This window comes from Lichenostomus cassidix, unplaced genomic scaffold (genome assembly GCF_008360975.1).
Source record: "Lichenostomus cassidix isolate B80296 unplaced genomic scaffold, HeHo_3.0 HiC_scaffold_513, whole genome shotgun sequence".
NCBI classification, from domain to species: Eukaryota; Metazoa; Chordata; class Aves; order Passeriformes; family Meliphagidae; genus Lichenostomus; species Lichenostomus cassidix.
The window spans coordinates 1-19,669 of NW_028147425.1; the positions used below are offsets into that span (position 1 = coordinate 1).

General features: G+C 45.6%; 1 protein-coding gene across 4 annotated transcripts; it reads left to right on the forward strand.

The window, feature by feature from the left end:
• The first annotated feature begins 3,700 nt into the window (after positions 1-3,700).
• On the forward strand, positions 3,701-19,669 carry SERBP1 (SERPINE1 mRNA binding protein 1). Of its 4 annotated transcripts, none has more exons than XM_085045038.1 (10): positions 3,701-4,191; positions 7,255-7,417; positions 8,495-8,632; positions 8,751-8,846; positions 9,415-9,489; positions 10,711-10,888; positions 13,963-14,010; positions 16,416-16,589; positions 18,325-18,363; positions 19,226-19,669. In XM_085045038.1, exons 1-10 carry the CDS (start codon positions 3,831-3,833, stop codon positions 19,280-19,282), a joined length of 1,329 nt encoding a protein of 442 aa, XP_084901164.1. In that variant the 5' UTR covers positions 3,701-3,830; the 3' UTR covers positions 19,283-19,669. The 4 variants fall into 4 exon arrangements, with proteins under 4 accessions (XP_084901164.1, XP_084901165.1, XP_084901166.1 ...); XM_085045039.1 differs by having other exon boundaries at positions 8,775-8,846; XM_085045040.1 differs by lacking the exon at positions 13,963-14,010 and having other exon boundaries at positions 3,703-4,191.

Here is a 19,669-nt window from a genome sequence, read left to right on the forward strand (position 1 = left end):
TCCCCTTGGGCACGTCCCAGTCCTCCCAGCGCTGCTGCGCTTGGCCCTTGGCTGTTTCATGGAGACACCTCCTGATTTTTCACCCCTAATTTCCCCCACTAATGACCCTGGGAAGAGCTGCTGGGGGTGCTGGAGGTGGCAGCCAGAGGGGCTCAGGCAGGAGGGCTCGGTGCCCACCGGGAGCTGTGCCCAGAGGTGGTGGGTGCTGGGATGGGGAGGCTCCTCTTGGTCCTGCAGCACCAGATCCCAGTGTCCCCGAGCTCTCCTGAAGCTTTTAGGAAGGGGAAACATCGTTTTCTCCTCTTCATCTTTTCAGATTAGGAAGGCAAAGCTTCTCTCCTCCAGGGCAGTTTCCAAGGGAGGTGTTTGATCACTGCAGCCAAGGAGGCTCCTGTGCTACCATCCCTGGAAGTGTTCAAGGCCAGCTTGGAGCCACCTTGGTCTTTTGGAAGGTGTCCTTGCCCACGGCACGGGGGTGGAATGGAACGAGCTTTTAGGTCTTCCCAACCCAACCCATTCTGTGATTCTGAGATTCCATCCCTCAGCCCCTCCTGGCACTCCCACTGCACAGCACCAGGCTTTGGGAGCCAGGCAAGGGGTGGCTGGAGCAGAGCTCACAGAAACCAGCCCAGCTCACAGAAATAGCAGCGACAGAAGGAGTGTTTGCTGTACCCGACCTTCTGCTTCGTACAGCTCCAGTGCTGCTTCTCCAAACTAAAAATACCTCTTACCTTGACTGCTCCGAGGAAGAACACTTGCTCGGCAGGTTGTTTAGGATTCAGGGGAAGAAAGTTCAGGCAGAGCTCAATTAGTCTGCCTTAATTTACAAGCCAAGTTCTGTGTCTGCATGATTTGCTCCGCTTGTCTGTGCACATTTTAAAGCACAGAGCAATGCTGGGGGAGGGCGTTTTTCACTGCACGTACTTAGGGTAGAAATACTGCTGCAATTCACATGTTTACAGCCCTCCTCATAATGAAATCGCTGCATTTTCTGCCATATTAAAAAAAAAAAAAAAGAAAACAACCAGTGCTGTGCTGAAATGAGCAGAATATGTGGGAGGATAAAGATGTGCATTGCAGATCGTGGATCTCCTCGTGAGCTCTGTCTTCTCTGGGTCATTCCTGCTGTCCAGCTGGGCAGTGCTGCTTAATTCTGGGAGTTCTTCTCAGAAGGAATCCATGTGTGGATGCAAACTGAGAAGTTGATAAATTTCTCTGCGATGTACGTGAATATTTTCTTACTCAGAAGTCGTGACCATACTTGACTTTATTTGGAAGCAATCCCTGTACTTCCTGTGGCCTAGAATCACAGAATCATTAAGGGTTGGAAAAGACATCCAAGTTCATGGAGTCCAAACTAGGGAAAGATTAATCTCGAAAAAAACTCCAAGCAACCTACTCCTTGTCCATCTATTGTCTCTGCTGACAGCAAAATAACTGAAAACCCCACAAATCAGATTTATAAAGTTAAAAATTAGCAAAGCCATGGTTTTAGAGTGGAGCAAGGAACCAGTTGAATACTTTTCCCCCTGCTGTGAACTTGCTGCATTTCCTATTCCTGCTTATTAAGCAGGCAGCTGACAGCTGCTGGCAAAGCTTGGGAATAGCAGAGGAGTGTAGCGTGTCCGAAGGCTCTCCTGCCCTCTTTTGGGCAGGAGCAGCTCCTTAGGTGGGATATCCATAAGCCATGGAGTGCTGCATGTCCCAGCCAGAAATAGCCCTGAAAATCTGCTCCTTTGGCAGGGGGAAATGGGGGTTACCTCTGGTGGGAAAGGAGAACACACATGTTTGTCATGCAGGAGGGTGGAAGTAGCCAGCCCAGCTTTTGCTGGCAGCTCCTGGAAGATTTCTGTGTGTGTTTTAATCGCTGTCTGCTAGTGCCTAATGAGTGCAGACCTTGCCATCCATCCTTCCCTCAGCCAGTCACAGTGTGATCCATGTCCTGATCCAGCATGGGCTGGGATTCCTGCAAGGCTGTGCCTGTCCACCGAGGAAAACTTAACAATGTGCCAATTAGCGAGTTGCTTTTCAAATTAGGATTAAACACAGGTGACTTCTGTCCCATCCTGGTCCTTCACATCACACACAACACACGGCAAATATCACCCAAAACCCTTTATGCCTTGGAAAATTTCGGAATTCTGAGCATCCATGGGCAGCACAGGAGAGGTGGGCATGCACAGCCCTTGCAAAAGCAACAAAAGGCAGATGCTCTGGCTTCCCTCGGAGCTGCAAATCCCCAGCCTCGGAGACGGGCAGTCCATTTCCGTGAGCAAATCCCCTCCCAGAAAGCTGCCGGTGCCATCTGGCAGAAGCACGTCAGGGATCCGAGTGGGAATGGTTTGTGTTTTGTTCATAAGTTGTGTGTGTGAGGCAGTGTGGCCTCGGACCGTGCAGGCTTTTCCTGGAAACATCGGCACGTCCACGCACAGTTTTAATTAGGTGTTGCTCGGTGCCCTTTGAGTCATCCCAAATAAGGCTTTGAGAAAATAATGTTTTCGGTTCTTAGGGTGTAATTTACGGTGAGTGTTCGTATCCCAAGAAAGGGCTGAGCTGCTCCAGTTCCCCTCAGAGGCGCTGCAAGAGGGGTTTCCTTGAAAAATTCCCCAAAAAATAGCACAGGGAGCTGTGGGACCACAAGGAAACGTAGTGAAAAACATAAAACCAGCACCCAATTTTTATTTTATCTGTTAAAACTATGGAGTTTTCTAAGCCACTTGGTTTTTGAGACTCGAATTTATGAGCAATGCGCATTCAAGAACTGAACAAACGTAATTAAATTAATTTTTAAAGCAATTATTTCAAGCTTCTCAGAGCAGGCAAAGCAAATATTGGAAATTACATCCTTGCTGAGCATAAAGTTTATTTTATAACAGGTGCCAAAATGTTCTGATGACTTAGAGTTATAAATTGTGAGCAGTCAAATAATGTTTTTTGAAGGACATATCGAATGTGTGTATATTGTTTATTATGTGTATATATTGTTATATTGATATAATCCCTTTTGGTCATAACCGGACACTAATATATAAATAAAATATCAAAATATATTAATACTATACTAGCGACGATCTGACATATAATTATATCAATGTATTAATATTAATATACAATATTTGTTATATTAAGTGTGTATTGCATATTATGTATAATGCATTGTGTATTGTTATTATATACTATATATTATGATAGATGTTATCGTGCACTATATATTATGCATAATATATAGCAATATACAGTATGTGCTGGTGCTGTATTGCTATATTAATAGTCTATTAATATGTATTAATAAAGCAAACATCTACCACCTCCGCTTGACACTGTCCGCTACGTCTGTCCGCTAACTAGATGAGCAGATATGCCCACGAAAGCGGGAAATCTTGTTATAACTTTCAGATCAAGGCCTGGAAATCAACTTTTATTAGTTAATAACGGTAAATCTCTTAATTCCGCTTTATTCGGGTTTTATTTCTGAGAGAGCCCACACGCGGGCGGTACCATCTGCGCGCCAGGCGCGGGGGTCGACGGGGGAGGCGGGGGGAGCGCGGTGCGGGGCTCCTCCTCCCCCGCCGATCTATTCCCCCCCTCTCCGCCGATGGTAGAGTCCACGGCGGGAAACCCCGCGCCCGCCTCACACAATGCGCGCGCAGTTCGCGGCGCGGCCGCCGGCGGCGCTGCAGCTCCCGCCCGCCCTCCCGGCGGAGGTGCCCGGATGTGGCCGCGCCGGAAGAGAAGCGCGTCTCCTCAGGGCCCGCCATCTTGTGCGGCAGCGAGCAGGGCGCGGGGGGCCCGGTAGCATCCGCGCAGGATCCCGCCGACGGGGGCCCATCATGCCCGGACACCTGCAGGAGGGCTTCGGGTGCGTCGTCACCAACCGCTTCGATCAGCTCTTCGACGATGAGTCCGACCCCTTCGAGGTGCTGCGCGCGGCGGAGAGCCGGAGGAAGGAGAGCGGCGGCGGCGGCGGCGGGAGCCAAGCGGGCGGCGGGGCCCGCGGCCCGGCGGGCGCCCAGAGCGGCTCCTCGGGCGGGGCCGGCGGCGCAGGCCAGGCGGGCGGCGGCGCGGGCAGCGCGGCTAAGCAGCTGCGCAGGGAGTCGCAGAAGGAGCGCAAGAACCCGCTGCCGCCCTTCGCCGGCGGGGACCGCCGGGAGGATGGCGGGGGCCAGCCCGGAGCGCCGCTGCGGAAGGAGGGTGAGCGAGCCGGGGGTCGGCGGCGAGGGGGCGGCCCGGGCCGCACAAAGGGGGCTCGGGCAGGGCCGAGCCGCACGTGGGGCCGCGCATGGCGGAGCGGCCCGGGGAGCCCAGCCCGCTCGGGGCGGCGGTGGCGGTGTTGGTGGCGGTGTTGGCGGCCCCGGGCTCGCCCGGCCCCACGTGTCCCGCGGCTCGGCCCGCGCAAAATGGAGTCGGGCGTGCGGGGGGCGCCCGGAGCTGCCTCGGTGCCGGCGGGAGGGACAGGAGGGACGCGAAATAGGAAATCCCAGCGATGTAGAGAATCGTGCGGTGGCTCGTGCTGGAAGGGCTCTTAAAGGCCATCCCGTTCCATCTGCTGCCGTGGGACACCTTCCACCATCCCAGGCTGCTCCGAGCCGCGTTCAGCCTGGCCTTGGACACTGCCAGGGATGGGGCAGCCACAGCTGCTCTGGACACCCTGTGCCAGGGCCTTCCCATCCTCACAGAGGAGAATTTTTTTCAAATATCCCATCTCAACCAGCACGTGGAATCCTGGAATGGTTTGGGTTGGAAAGGCCCGTCTCGTTCCCCCCTTGCTATGGGCAAGGCCACCTTCCACTATCCCGGGCTGCTCCAAGCCGCGTCCAGCATTGTATCCTGAACCTGACTCGTGTTTCAGGTGGTCCGATGGATTTGACAGGATATCTAGAAATCCCTGGGCTTTCCAAAATCCATTTGAGTCAGTTTTTAAGGAACAGCGTCGATAGCAATCTTTTTGTTTTCGTATATATTTAAATAATAGCTTGTATGAATTCTTCCTGTACATTTCTAAATGGAAAACTTTAGAATAAAGAAAGCCAAGCATAAATAGATGAAAGGAATATGTTCTGGGAAGTAGCAGGCCAGGGCCCCACATGGATAGGGATGGATGTGGGCACATGGCGTCCCGTGCAGGCAGCTCCACCTCGCCCAAACTTCAGCGCTCGGCAGGTGGGTCAGAACTCGGGTTCAAAGGAATCCCTGAAAAGCATCAAAGTGTGGTGGCAGCAGATGACGTGGGAGCAAGGGAATAACAGGTTACCTGCAATTTTAACAAGCTTTTCAGAGAGCACGGTGCTACGTGAAAGCATCTGAATGCTTCAGCATTTGTGTTACAAGGTGATTCTGATTCTCCACTCTGTTTTATGCTCTTCAAGAAAGAAGTAATTTTAATATATTACTTGTTTCAGAAAATGGGTCTTACAAACGTGAGCAGACAAATTTAGGAACTGTGTGACAAATACTCTTTGCATATGGATCTCTTGCCCTTTAGCACTCGGGAATGTTTTGCATGTGAGGGATGCAATGATTTGTCCCGAGTCCCAATTCGCTAAACCAGTGTCCCTTGGAAACTTCAGTCAGGTGTAGGATTCCGGTGGTGTCCCCGGGAGGAGCACCTTGGACAGGAAGGGTTTGGGGAGGGCTAGCAGCCCCTCTTCACCTCCCGGTTTTCACATCTTGTTTTCAAGAGCAGTGTGAAAAATAAGTATTTTCACGGTTTGTATGGTAGTGAAACAGAGAAAGTCGGGGCTGCTGTTGTAGCAGTGTTGTAAACAAAGCTACTTTCCAGTTGGAAAACGTCTATTTTTGTGTGTGGCTGTTTTTGCAGATCTGGCATCACAAAGGTGCTCGATGCCAGGGTTTGTTTCCTGTGTGAATGTATTTTAAGCTATTCCACTACTCCATAAAGCTGCAAGTGATTTGCCTGCTGAATTAGCAGTTCAAAGCTGGGTGATGCTGAGAAATAACTCGTATTTTGGGTTCGGCTTCGGCAGGAACCGGGTTTTTCTGAGTGCAGGGCGTTGAACTCGAAATTCAAAAGCCGTGGCTGTTCCATTCCAGTTCTGCAGCATGCCTGCTCCTCTCCCTGCTTCACCTTCTCACATGGAATGCCTGTCCTCATTGGAGAGCCCTTCTCCAAGTGCAGGCTGCTGAGTTTAACCCCTTGTTTCCCCAGAGAGTCAGGAATACTTAGGGAGCTACGTGTGCCATGCAAACTTCATGTTAAATACAGCTTGTAAGGTGAGGGAGACATTGTTCAGCTGGGTGTGTTGGCTTGGATATCATTACAACTGCAACTTCTGTGGCCCCACCCAAATTTGACATTGCTTGCTAGGCAGGAATTTGGTTCTTTAAAAAAAATTCAAAAATCAGCTTTTAATTTAAAAGCTAGTTTGTGATTTTTTTTTGAGCCAGTGTGTTGGCAAGAAAATGGTATAACAAAGCAACAATGTGTTCGTCCAGATCTTTCTAAGGAAGAGTAAACAAGGCCTTTCACATGAGTGGAAAACTCTGTTAGATTCTTCAGAAGGCTTAGTAAAGAAGAGAATGCCCACGGGAGGTTTTTATTTGCAATAAAAACCCTTTTAGGAGGCCTAGGCAGGGAGGAAGAGCGCTGGGCAGCTCGGTGGCACTGTGGATTCTCAAGCTATTTTAAGAAGTGCACAAGAAGGAGAATCTTTGTCAGGGGATGTGTGTTGGACTGGGAGGATCCGTGGGGATGAGGACACCAGTTAGTCACTGACCAGTAGCTGTAGGTGACACCTCACTGGTGCAGGTGGTGGCACTGCTGCCCAGAGGAGTTTCCAAGAACAGAATCATGGGATCATTTAGGTTGGACAACACCTCCAAGATCATTGAGTCCAACTGGTAGAACAGCACAGGATGACTGTTTTAGGGACCACAGGATTGACTGTCTTAGAGCCTAGTGAGGTGATGCTCCCTTCATTTGTGTGTTCTTTAAATAAAACCCACTTGTTTTATCTGAAAACCACCTTTCAGAGAAAATAACCTAGTAATAAAATCTTGCTTACCTTGATCCCTGTTGGAAAGTTGACCCTGTCATTTCAGCAGGGATTACTGAAGTCTTCAGTCAAACACAATTTGAAATCCTGGGTAAAAATGTGGCTGAGGAGAGTCAGGTGAAGGTGGAGTTGCTCAGATGATGCAGGAACAAAACTTTCATTCCCGCTTGTTTCCCTGGGGGGTCAGTATCTGTCCCGGAGCACTCCACATTCCGTTGATGTGTCTGGCCTGATGTTTCAGGGATAAGGAGGATTGGCAGGAGGCCTGATCAGCAGCAGCAGCAACAGCAGCAGGGAGAAGGCAAACCCATCGACAGGAGACCTGAGCGACGACCTCCCCGCGAGCGCCGCTTCGAGAAACCCGCCGAGGAGAAGGGCGAGGGAGGAGAGTTCTCTGTGGATAAGTAAGAGTTTTGTCCTCCTGATAAAGAGCTTTCCTAGCTTTGGCAGGGCAGGGCTGTCCTGCCTTCTGCTGCTCAGGTAAAAAAGATGATTGAATCAAGGTGGAATTCCTGCCATGTAGATTGTAACACTTCATTTTCCATGGTCTTGTTTGCAAACTTAAATTTTAGATTAAGAGCCTCTACATGAAGAGGTTCATAGGTGTATGAACCTGTGAACTTAAGGCTTAAATCAAGCTGTTCCCCATATTTCTCTACATCTGTAGCAGATAGCTCTGGAAAGGAACCCAAGCATAGCTACTTGCTGCAAGATGAGATTTGTTTGCTGTTACAGCTGTGGCTTTAATCTGGACAGCTGACTTAAAGCCAGCAGAAGTTTGTCCATGCAGGTGTTTGCACCTTGGCTGCAGTGGCTTCAGACCTGGAAATGGTGAAGCCATCTTAGATCTACATGAAGTTTAAACTGTCCTGAGTATTGTGAGGCAGCCAGAATTCAAGTATTGTTCAAATATTAAAATCTTAGTAGCCAGTTAAAATCCTTTTAGAAGTAAGTTGGAGAAAAGTTAAATTGAAACTCTGTCAGTTAATTATGTAACACGACACAAACACAAATTCCAATTAACTTTGGAATTAATGCCAGAACATGCAAACAAACAGCAATTGTGAGCATTTGTTTCCAGATTTTAAAATCATGGAATCACAGAATGGTTTGGGTTGGAAGGGACCTTAAAGATGACCTGGTTCCAACCCATACATACCATGGGCAGGGACACCTTTCACCAGACCAGATTGCTCCAAGCCCTTCCAGCATGGCCTTGGACACTTCCAGGGATGGGGGAGTGACTTTTTTGTAATTAGAGCCTCAGCACATTTACAAACTAATTATCAAAGGCAAAATAAGTAAAGTTCTCAGAGGAACAGAACCATGAAACACATTTTTGGAGGTGAATCCCTTGACCCAGCTACCAACAGTAATTCCCAAAGGGAAAACCAAGTAAATAAAACCCTCAAAGATGACAAGACCCATGAAGTGCTGTCCATTTTGGGGGTGAATCCCTGACGTGTGGCTGTTGCATGCAGACCCATCCTGGACCGACCCATGCGTGGCCGTGGCGGGCTGGGCCGGGGCCGTGGCCGTGGCCGCGGCATGGGCCGAGGAGATGGCTTTGACTCTCGCGGCAAACGGGAATTTGACAGACACAGTGGCAGCGATAGATCGTAAGTCTTTACCTTTTCCTACTCCTCTTGGCTCTTCATCACCACTCTTGACCCCATTGACTGTTGATCTTTTGAATTCCTGTGTCTGGACACTATGATGTTAACTCAGTTTTGTTAGTTCTGTTTCACATTCACATTTCAGCGGCCTAAAGCACGAGGACAAGCGCGGTGGCAGCGGATCACACAACTGGGGAACCGTCAAAGACGAGCTAACGTTAGTAATCTGCCCTTGCTCAGAAAACTGTTAGCACTATGTTAATCAGCCCTAATTATGGCTTGCAGAACACACAGATTTAGCTGCCTTTTTGCCTTTGATCTCTATGAATTTTGCCGTGCTTCTGCAGAGTTTAAAACCTGAGCGATTTCTTTAATGTAAGCGTGGCTTTGCTGTTAAACCAGGATTTTGGGGGAGTTTGGGAGGTCTTGTGCTGGTTTTGGAACAATTCTTTGTTAAAGTGAAAAGTGTTCTATTTTTAGTAAATTTTGGTCAGGTTAAGCATGCATTCTGTATTAGAAAAATCCAGCTATTCTGTTAAAACCTATTTTTAATGCCCAAATCCATTTTGTGTTGGAAGGGATAGTGGGAGCCTTTCAGGAGGGAAGTAGGAAGGTTGGGGAAAACCATTAGTTAAGTAAAAAGCGTAGAATTTAAAAGGCACAGAAAGCACCAATCCATATTGGAACAGTAAATCCACTGTAGATCTTGATTGTTCATCTTATGTAGCTTTAAAGAGGGATGAAGTTGTAAAAAAGCCCCAACTCCCAACGTTATGTAATTGCAGTGAATTGGATCAGTCAGCTGTAACTGAGGAAACGCCAGAGGGAGAGGAACATCCACCTGCTGATTCTGAAAATAAGTGAGTACCACCCCTCTCCGTGCTCCTGGCTTGCTTCAGAGGTGCTATTGCATTACCTTTCACCTCTGCTATTTATTCCCACATCTGTTTAGCCAAACTCAGATTATCAATAGATAATCCACAGTGCTGCTGAATGAGTCTTCTTTAAAACAGCATGTCTGGAAGTTGTTGTCTTTAAAATTCCTTGGTGTCCTGCAGGCATTTGCAGCTTTATTTATTAATAATAATTTCTAATACACTTTGGGTCTTCGGATTGCAACTCCTGATCCCAAATCCCAGAGGATCTCTGCTCGGACACCAAGGAAACACCAAGCAAATGGGACTGAAATGCCAGTGGAAGGCAACTTTTTAAACTCAATTTTCTAGAACACCCTTGGAGCCTGTGTGACTGAGCTGTAGGAGAAAGGTTGTATCTTTCATTCTCCAGGCAGTTTTCAAAGTTACCTGCATCTCTTCCCTCTTTGCTTGGACACTATTGCAGCATGATGTAGGGAGTGGATAAATCAAAGAGTAACCAGAAAAGCAGAACAAGCCTTACTGATACCGAGTTGATTGAAAAATACGATACAAATTTTCATGGTAGCCTAGTATGACAACATGGTGTATTTTAATGAGTGAGCTTTGTAGAGGATTCAAAAAAAATGGCAAACAAAATTTTGAAATACTTGTTAGCACAAGATTCCTAGCCTGATTGCCTCACTCATAACTTTGTCTTTATAGAGAGATTTTATAGTAAAACTTGTTGGAATAATAGTCCTTGGTTCAATAAAGAAAGCAAATTATCCAAAGCTGCTTAAATTCTAGTTTTTAAAATACTAAAAAGCTTGAAAACTGTGGGAAGGACAAGTTCTCACTGCCTTAACTTGAATGTTTATGAGAGATCTATGTCAGAAAGAGGGGAAGAAGTGCCAAACAAGTCATGACAGCAGTTAGGCTTTCATGTTTGGAAGTAAAATTAACAATAATCTGGAGAATTGATGGCATGGGTCAGTTCTAATTTCAACATTTTGCTGTGCTCAGAGGTGCCTGGATGTAATTTTTTTGGCATTCCCTCTAAAGGAGATGAATGGTGGAAGTGAACATTCATATTTTCGCCTCTTAACTGCTAAATCCTCGACAAACTTCATTTTATAACCTGCTGCAACTAGCAGATGATTTTGAAATTTGCATCTCGAGTGTAAATTCTTAGTTGTGATCATAACCTCCATGAATTCCCTGCAGAGAGAATGAGGTTGAAGAGGTTAAGGAAGAAGGCCCTAAGGAGATGACCCTGGATGAGTGGAAAGCCATCCAAAGCAAGGATCGCGCCAAGGTCGAGTTCAACATCCGCAAGCCAAACGAGGGAGCTGATGGGCAGTGGAAAAAAGGATTTGTGCTCCACAAGTCAAAGAGTGAGGAGGTAAAGTGCCTTTCCGTGCTTGCAGTGTCCACTTGGTAAAGGTTTTGTTAGTGGTAAGCATTTCTTGGAGTGGAAGCTCTGTTGTGAGAGATGCTGAGCTGTAGTTGGAAGTTCAGAAAGTGGGAACAACGTTTTTTTTTTAATTTGAACTTCGTTCTTGTTCATTTGAACAACATTCTTGTAGCAGAATTGAACTTCTGCAGGAGCACAAGTGACCGTTCTGGCTGTGGTTGGGTTTAGGAGCTGAGCTGTACCCTTAGATTTGTAAGAACTGCCTCTTGGTGAGAATTTTAGGGAAAGGTTTTCCAGTTTGCTTTTCAAAAAAGGAAACTTCTGTTGTTTAGCATCTGTTCTGCAGTACACAAATTTATGGTGCTTGCTGAGTGATGTCAGCTTGAAAGGAAGGCTGGTCATGCCTCAGAGACCTTAAACCTAAACTGTGCATCTTAAATTTGTGGCGTGGGTGTCTTTTTTCACTTAGTGCTGTTACAGAGCCAAGCTCTTGGGAAAGCAGTTGAAATACATTTGTGTGCTCCAGTCATACTCAGCATAGTTGCTGTAGAACTGTTTTAAATTTGTAGTTTCTCATTTCAGGCATTGCATAATGTTAATTATTCTGTTCCAAGAGTGGCAAGGGGAGATGCACAAGGGAGGGAAGTGCTGAGAGCTCTGTTTTGTAACGCAGGGCTGTGCTAATCTTCAGTTTTAAGCTTTGTTTTTAACACTCTGTAATATGTTAAGTAGCTCACTTAAGAGATTGGTGGCTGCAACTTTGTATGCTGATGGTGCTGAGTCCTTTGAAGTGACTGGATAGTGTGTAACACTGTGTTTGCTCTCCTGAAATGTATTTCTGCTTTTTCACACCTTGTCAGTTTTTATCCTGGTAGCTGGGATGTAATACAGGGTGGGGGGCACTGCTCAGTTTTCCAATGGAAATTCCATTTCTGTGCTGATTGAACTCCCAATGAGTTTGACTTGGTCACAACTCAGGCTGTTTTCTTGCTGTGTGGGGTGGTTCAGTTCTTGAAATGATTGCATGGCTGTGTTTCCTTTGAGCTGTTCACTGAAGTGTTCATTAAATGCTGCTTTCTCTGCCTTGGGTAGAAAAGGGGATTTGAGTTACACTCAGTGTTGCTGTGTGCTGAAAGACTATATTAAACAGAAGTATTTGTGTGCTTTACCAAGATTTACTAAACCTGTAGCTCTTCAAATTCCCTCAATCTCTCTGAATCAGATTTATTTGACATTTTACCACTCAAGAGCAGTCTTTTTTTAACATATGAGCATGTGTGATGGTAAAGGTGATGCTACTTGTGAGTCATTTTGAGGCTAGAAAGATACAGACTGTATTTTTCATTTAAAGACTGAACCAGTTAAAAAAAAAACAAGCAAAAAACAAGAACAAATAAAAGAATCTGAACAAAACCTGTGAATAATCAAATTACTCCCGTGGAAGACCTGACATAATTAGTAGATTGTTCTGTTGAAGAGGTTAACTTCTCAAATAAACAAGTTGGGTATTTTTAGCACCATCACAGAAGAAGGTAACAGCCTCTTGCTGTGTAAGCATGAAAGTGAGGTATTAACAAATCTGCCTTTAAATTGAGCTGCTTTTAGCCTGCTTTATTGTACAGCCAGCAGATGTGTCTCCCCATCTCCCTTCTTCATTGTTCCCTGATCCCATGGGAAGCAGTGTGGGGATTTTCTCTCAGGATTATAGGAGAATAGCTCTATAATACAGGCGTTAGGAAAGCTTCCACTGCAGCTCCTTTGTGAGCAGCTTTAGAAGGCAAAATGTTTTTAAAAAACACCAATCACTTGCTATTTCCTCTCTTTGTCCTCTTGGATGTACTTTGGAGTCAAGAAATTAATGTTTCTCTGATTCTTACTGGTAAGAAGGGAGATGATGTGTGGAAGTGATTTGGTTTATAGGTAAATTCTGGTTTTCAGCTCCACATCTTCTGTACTCTTCTGGCTGAAAAACACCATATGCCCCAGTAGATCTCCCAGAAATTCAAAATACTGTGCTGAGCACCTGCATTCCTCTAGCATGAGAGCTCCCTAGGGCTCTGGGATGAGGATCTAGTGCTGCTCCTCTGCCTGTGTCTTGGGAAAGAGCTGTCCTCCTTCTCCTTGTCCTCCTCACCGAGGGGTGAAATGCTTGACCCTGTCTGAGGTCTTTCCTCTTTTTCACATTTACTCTGCAGGTACTGGAAGGTGATACTTTGGATTAAATGAACTCTCAATTCTGTCTCAGATTCTTGCTGATTTAATCTGAAATCCTGGGGCACTGGCAGCCCTGCTCCAATGAGCCTCTTTCCAGGACATGGGGTTATGCCACAAAACAGAGATCCTCTTCTTTCCTTTCTCTGCAGCTGGTTTAGTGGCTTGAGTCTTCAATTCCTACAAAAACCAGGAAGGAGTTATATTGTGGACAGGTCTTTAAATTTATTCCAAAAGTGGAATGCAGGACTCCTGGAAAAACTGATCCCCAGTAGATCTCTGTACTTGCTGTGCTTCTTCTAACCTCCTCACTAATCCACTCACTTCCTTAGAGGAGGTTGCAGAGGGAGATTAGGAAATATATTTTGGAAAAGAATAATTCATCCTCTCAAAGTTGGAAGGAATGACTCTTGAATGAAGGCTCTGCAGGAAGATTTCCATGAACAATGATTTAACCATCCCAGCTCTTCCCTTCCCATCTCTGTGCCTCACGTGTGGCCGTGCTGGAGACCAATCTGCATGTGTGGTCTCTGCCAGGGCTTCCTGCAGCTCATGGGCAGCTTTTTGGTGTCCCATCTGAGCTTTTTGGTGTCCCATCTGAGCTTTTTGGTGTCCATCTGAGCTTTCTCTTGTCTCCTCACTTGGCACATCCACGCTGTGATCTCTCTGGCCGCTTGCACAGCTGCTGCCTCATCCCTCTGCTGCTCCATGTGCTCAGTGCCATCTGTACCCAGCAGTTCGTGTGACCTGATTACCTGTTGTTCCTGTATGTAGTTGAGTCTCATTTCTTCCTTTTGTTTTCTCCCTTTGTTCCTTTTGTCACTTTGGCGTGGACACACAACTGTCACCAGACAAAGGCGATGACAGAAATGCAGGGGAGTCTGCTGGATTCAAATGAGGTACTGATCCTTTCTATCTAACTGGTGATACCTGTGTGTTAACGTGAGCCCCTTCAGCAGGGAAGGTTTGGATGATAAAAACTCACCAAAATAGAGAGTTTTATGGAATATGGAGCTCTTCTGTCCATGCCTGTTGTCTCACTGTGCACCATCCAGCACCCATCATGATTTTAGTCCCCTTGCTCTTCATCCTGCTGATTTCAAACCTTACCATAAAAGCTTTTGTCATGAGTCCATTTATTTTGATGCTGCTGGTTTTTCATCTCTCACTGTCTGCTTTGGCCCTCTTGGTAGTTTGTTCTTAATTTTTGACAGCCTTCCCCAAGACCCTTAATGCAGCACTGCCTTCAAGAAGTGATCAGCTATTAAAACACTGTAAAGAGTTACCAGTACCTAGAAATTCAGTGTTTCTGAGGATTTTTCAGGATAAGCAACTTGTTCAGTGTGTCTGACTTACCACCCAAGTGATGGAAGAGGCTGAGGAGAACATGCCAAGTCTTTTGTTGGAGTTTCAAATGAGCTTTAGTTACTTTGGATGGAGAAATCATCAGGTTACACAGGGAATTTGCAATCTGTTGGTTTACTGCTTATATCAGTCAAGTTGTAGAAACAGTGATTTTTGGTAAACTATAGTAATTTGTTTTTAAGTAAAAACAGCATAGAGAAGGAAATGCACAGAATTATTGTACAAATCCACTGATCCCACCACTCAGAAAAGAGAATGTCACAATAGTGGAAAATAGAATCTCAGTACCCTGCAGTGATGAAAACTGTAGGTAAAAAATTCAATAGCAAGAAAGGAATTAAAACCATCCCTAAGGTGTTTTGTGATGTTCTACAGAGTGTTGGTGTTAGGTTTGAGTGGTGCCTTGTCAGGCTGAGGTGTGCAATGACTTTTCTCTGCTCAGACAAACTTCCTAAGTTTGGCAAAAAGATTTCTGAGGGAAAAGTGTCCAATGAAATGGATAAAATCAGGAGTGGGGTAAGGAGCAGCTGTTCTGTGGGATACATCCCAGTGGAATGTGTTGGAAATAAAGCAGCATGGAAGGAGTATTTTTAATTAAATTGGGGATGGAGGGGCAGGACAAGGGGGAACGGCTTCCCAGTGCCCCAGGGCAGGGATAGATGGGATATTGGGAAGGACCATGCAATCTCTGACAGCAGCTCTGACTCCAGACCTCTCCATCCCTTGGCAGCCTTGTGAAGGCTCCACAGATGGCAATTAAAGGGTATAGGGCTTAATTGCACAATGTGTTGCCTTTGGAAGTCAGAATGTTGTGTAACTGGAGCAGAAAAGTAAATTGGAGTTGGGAAGCTTAAAGCCTGCACATGGCATTTGTGTAGGAAAACCAGGGAGGTGGTGATGGCTGTGCCAGGAGCTGGGGGCTTGCAGGGAGGGAAAACGTTGGATATTGTGTTTCCAAAACACCATGGTTGAGCTGTAATAGGCAGTTGTTTACGTTTTTTTACGTTATCCTAAGTGCAAAAAAAACTGGCTTGCACATGGAAAAAATATTTGTGTCAAATAGGAGAAATAATTGCTTTTAAAACCCCTGGTTGGGTTCAGTGTGTAATTGAAATTCTCTGAGGTGCTGAATCATAACACTGATGGTGTTTGTAACTCCAGGGAGCATCCTTTGCTCCTTCAAGCTCAGGTTTCCATCAAATACCCTGGGAGCAAACCAGTAAGAGAATATCATGGCAAAGGTGCTGAGATCCACATTTCCCAGTGTCACTGGGGAGATTGGTTGTGTTTTAGCTCCTTCAGCTCCTTGTGCTTGAGCTCTTGGTGCCTCGTTTGCTGTTACAGCAAATGCAAAGCAATTGGGATTCTCAGCAGCTCCCTGGTCTTTAAATATTCATCCAGAGCTAAGCAAATGAAGTGCAAATCCTCAGGGAGCAAAATTAGGGTGGGTGACCAAGTGTGGAAAAAGAATGGATTGAATTGATGGAACCAGGACACGAAATGAGAATTGCTACAACATGGGATTCTGTACTCAACTTGGTAATAATGGTTTTGGTCTGGGGTAAGGACACGTTGCTCTGATGGAATTTTGGGAAGGATTTCTCCATGGAAAGGCTGGTCAGGCATTGGAAGGGGCTGGAATCCCCATCCATAGAGGTGTCCAAGGAAGGACTGGACATGGTTTGGTGACAAGGTGGGGATTGGGTGCAGGTTGGACTCAATCCTGGAGGTGTTTTCCAGCTTGGATGAATCTGTAAACTCATGAATTATCTCAGAAAGGCAGAACACTTTGCTCTCTAACAAGAAAGTCCAAGTTTCTTGAGTCCCTCCAGGGACTGGCTGATGGCACTGTGTGATCAGGGGCTGCAGTGCCCACAGCACAGCCACAAAAGGGGGTTTGGGGTGATTTTTCTTGCTGACGAAGAACTCCTCCTTGCAGGCTCATGCTGAGGACTCCGTAATGGATCACCACTTCCGCAAGCCGGCCAACGACATCACATCCCAGCTGGAGATCAACTTTGGAGACCTGGGCCGCCCTGGCCGCGGGGGCAGAGGGGGCCGGGGGGGCCGAGGGCGCGGGGGCAGGGCCAGCCGTGGAGGCAGGACTGACAAGGTGAGCACCACCCCTCGGGGGAATCCACCCCACCTCTCACTGGGATCTTCCTTATTGCTGGGGGGGATGCTCTGACAGCAAACGGCACTTTTAAACTCAGGCAAAACTCTTGTATACAAGTTCACTTTAAGCTAAGTTATTAGGGTGTTTGGAGGCAGGACTGACAAGGTGAGCACCACCCCTTGGGGGAGTTCACCTCATCTCTCACTGGGATCTTCCTTTTTCCTGGGGGAGATGCTCTGACAGCAAACGGAACTTTTAAACCCGAGCAAAACTCCTTTATACAAGTTGACTTTAAGCTAAGTTTTATTAGGATATTTAGAGGCAGAACTGACAAGGTGAGCACCACCCCAGCTCTAACTCATGGGGGAATTCACCTGGGATCTTCCTTATTCCTGGGGGAGATGCTCTGGCAACAAACGGCACTTTCAAACCCACACAAAACTCCTTTATACAAGTTCACTTTAAGCTAAGTTGTTATTGGGATGTTTGGAGGCAGAACTGACAAGGTGAGCACCACCCCAGCTCTCATACACAGGGGAATTCACCTCAGCTCTTCCTTATTCCAGGGGGAGATGCTCTGACAGCAAACAGCACTTTCAAACCCAAGCAAAGCTCCTTTTATACAAGCTTACTTTTAAAGTGAATTTTTTAAACATTTTAAATAAGTTTCTTGATAAATTAATAGCATGACAGGAAGTTCCACTTCTTGGCTCTTCCTGCTCTTCTCATCCTCATCCCTCATGGCCCAAGTGAAGAGTATCCTGAAGTTCTTAATTTCTGCACTGGTTTTTAGATGTGGTGCAGAGCCTTTTCAAAAAGCTCTGTTGGGAAGTCCTGAGGAGATCCTTGGCCAATGTATGAATTTTTAGGGCTAAGTTGGTACAAAAAATTACTTTTTATCAACATCTGTTTTTGGAGAGGGAAAAAATCACACATGAAAATTTAATTTGTGCTACAGTTATTATTTGTGCTAAGTTATTAGATGTTTGAGTAGCATTGTCATCAAACACAAAAAAGGGAGGGTGGATTTGGATTTTTTTAAAAAATGCCTGTCTTTTTTGTCTAAACCTGAAAAATGACTTTCCAGCCTGGACAGATCTGAATGTACCATGAGCTCTGCCTCAGCTGGTGCCAGAGCAGAGCCACAAGTGCTGGGCTGGTTATTTTCAGCCCCAGCCAGGACACTCTGTGTGCACTGTGACCTGTTGGGGATGAAGGACTGGTTGTACAACTGCATGTCATGTCCTGAACCTGAAGAATTCAGATTTTCCAGTTGGAAAAATGGGGCTCTTGCTGCTTTTTCTCTTCTTTCTAGTAATGTTTTTCCACCAGAGAAATACCTTGATGAATGGGGTTTGGGAGAGAATATGTGAAGTTCAAATACTGTAGTGTAGCTACAGTGAAGATTTAATTTACTATGAATCACTTATTTGCCTTAAAGGCATCCAGTCACACTGTTACTGGTTAGAAAATGAGCTCAGTCTGTGTGCTGTGGTTTTCTTCCCTCAGATTTGTTCATTTTTGTCCCTTCTAAGAGACACAGGCTTTACAGATTTTAGATTGGTTAGCTGGGAAACTCTCCTGACAGCAATATAAGAATATTTTAAGAAATAGAAATTTAACAGTGGTGGTTTGCTCTGAGTTGTTTCACTGATATACTCCAAGAATACTGCCAGAAAGTAATTCCAAGCTTTCCTTCACCTGATTTTGTGGTGTTTTTGTTTCCTTGCAGTTGGTCAAGGAGTTTGATGTGATCCACACGCCCAACCAGGTGGGTGAGCTCTGCATGTGCATTCCCTGCAGTCAGGGACCTAAAATTCCTCTTTTTTTGGCTCTTTCTGCTCTTGTGTGCTCAGCAACTGGAGATGCTGAGCTGTAGCTTAAACTTCAGATACTATTTTTTAATTCTGCTTTGTGGCCTGTGGAGTCTTAGGCAAGACAGAGACTCTGCAGCTACAGGTGGTGATGCAACTTGCATTTTAAATATGTTTCTTGAGAAGTTAATAGCATGACAGGAAGTTCCACTTCTTGGCTCTTCTTGCTCTTCTCATCCCTCATGGTCCAAGTGAAGAGTATCCTGAAGTTCTTAATTTCTGCACTGGTTTTTAGAGGTGGTGCAGAGCCTTTTCAAAAAGCTCTTTTGGAAAGTCCTGAGGAGATCCTTGGCCAATGTATGAATTTTTAGAGCTAAGTTGGCACAAAGAATTACTTTTTATCCACATCTCTTTTCTGAGAGGGAAAAATCACACATGAAAATTTAATTTATGCTGCAGACAGGGCCTGTTCTGTAACATTTCAGTTGTGTCCCTCAGGAAGGATTGCTGGTCCACAGGGAAGGATCTCCATGGCAGGAGGTTGGAAATCCATGGTCTTTAAGGTCCTTTCCAACCCAGCCCATCCTGAGTTCTCTTTAAAAAAAGAGAAATGTGCAATAATGATGTGCAAACACAGCCTGCTTGCCTACAATTCCTCTCCAGCTAGCTTGGATTCAAAAAAACATTCTAGAACACTTCTTAGAATTTTTGATTTATTGGAATAAAATAGAAAAGGGTTGTTTTAGTAGTAATTTCTCCAACCCCAAAGTGCTCCCACCTCTTCCTCAAGGCAATAACTGTGTGATGTTTCTCTTGCAGTCAAGTGCTTCTGCTCCTGACGTAGATGACCCAGAGGCTTTCCCAGCTCTGTCCTAAACTGGATGTCATAAAGCCAACCCCGCCCTGGTCGGGCCTTCCTCTCCGAGGCTTGCATGCTTAAGGATCCTAAAACAACTAAGAAATTGAAAACAAAACAAACGAGAAAAAAAAAAAAAAACAAAAACAAAAAAAAAGAGACTGTCATTCATACCATTCACACCTAAAGACTGAATTTTATCTGTTTTGAAAATGAACTTCTCTCGCTACACAGAAGCAACAATATGGTAGTCAAGTTTTGTATTTAGAAATGTAATGGTAGCAGGGATGTTTTCATAATTTTTTCAGAGATTATGCATTCTTCATGGATACTTTTTTGTATTGCTGCTTGAAAATATGCGTTTCCAAACTTGAAATATAGGTGTGAACAGTGTGTACCAGTTAAAA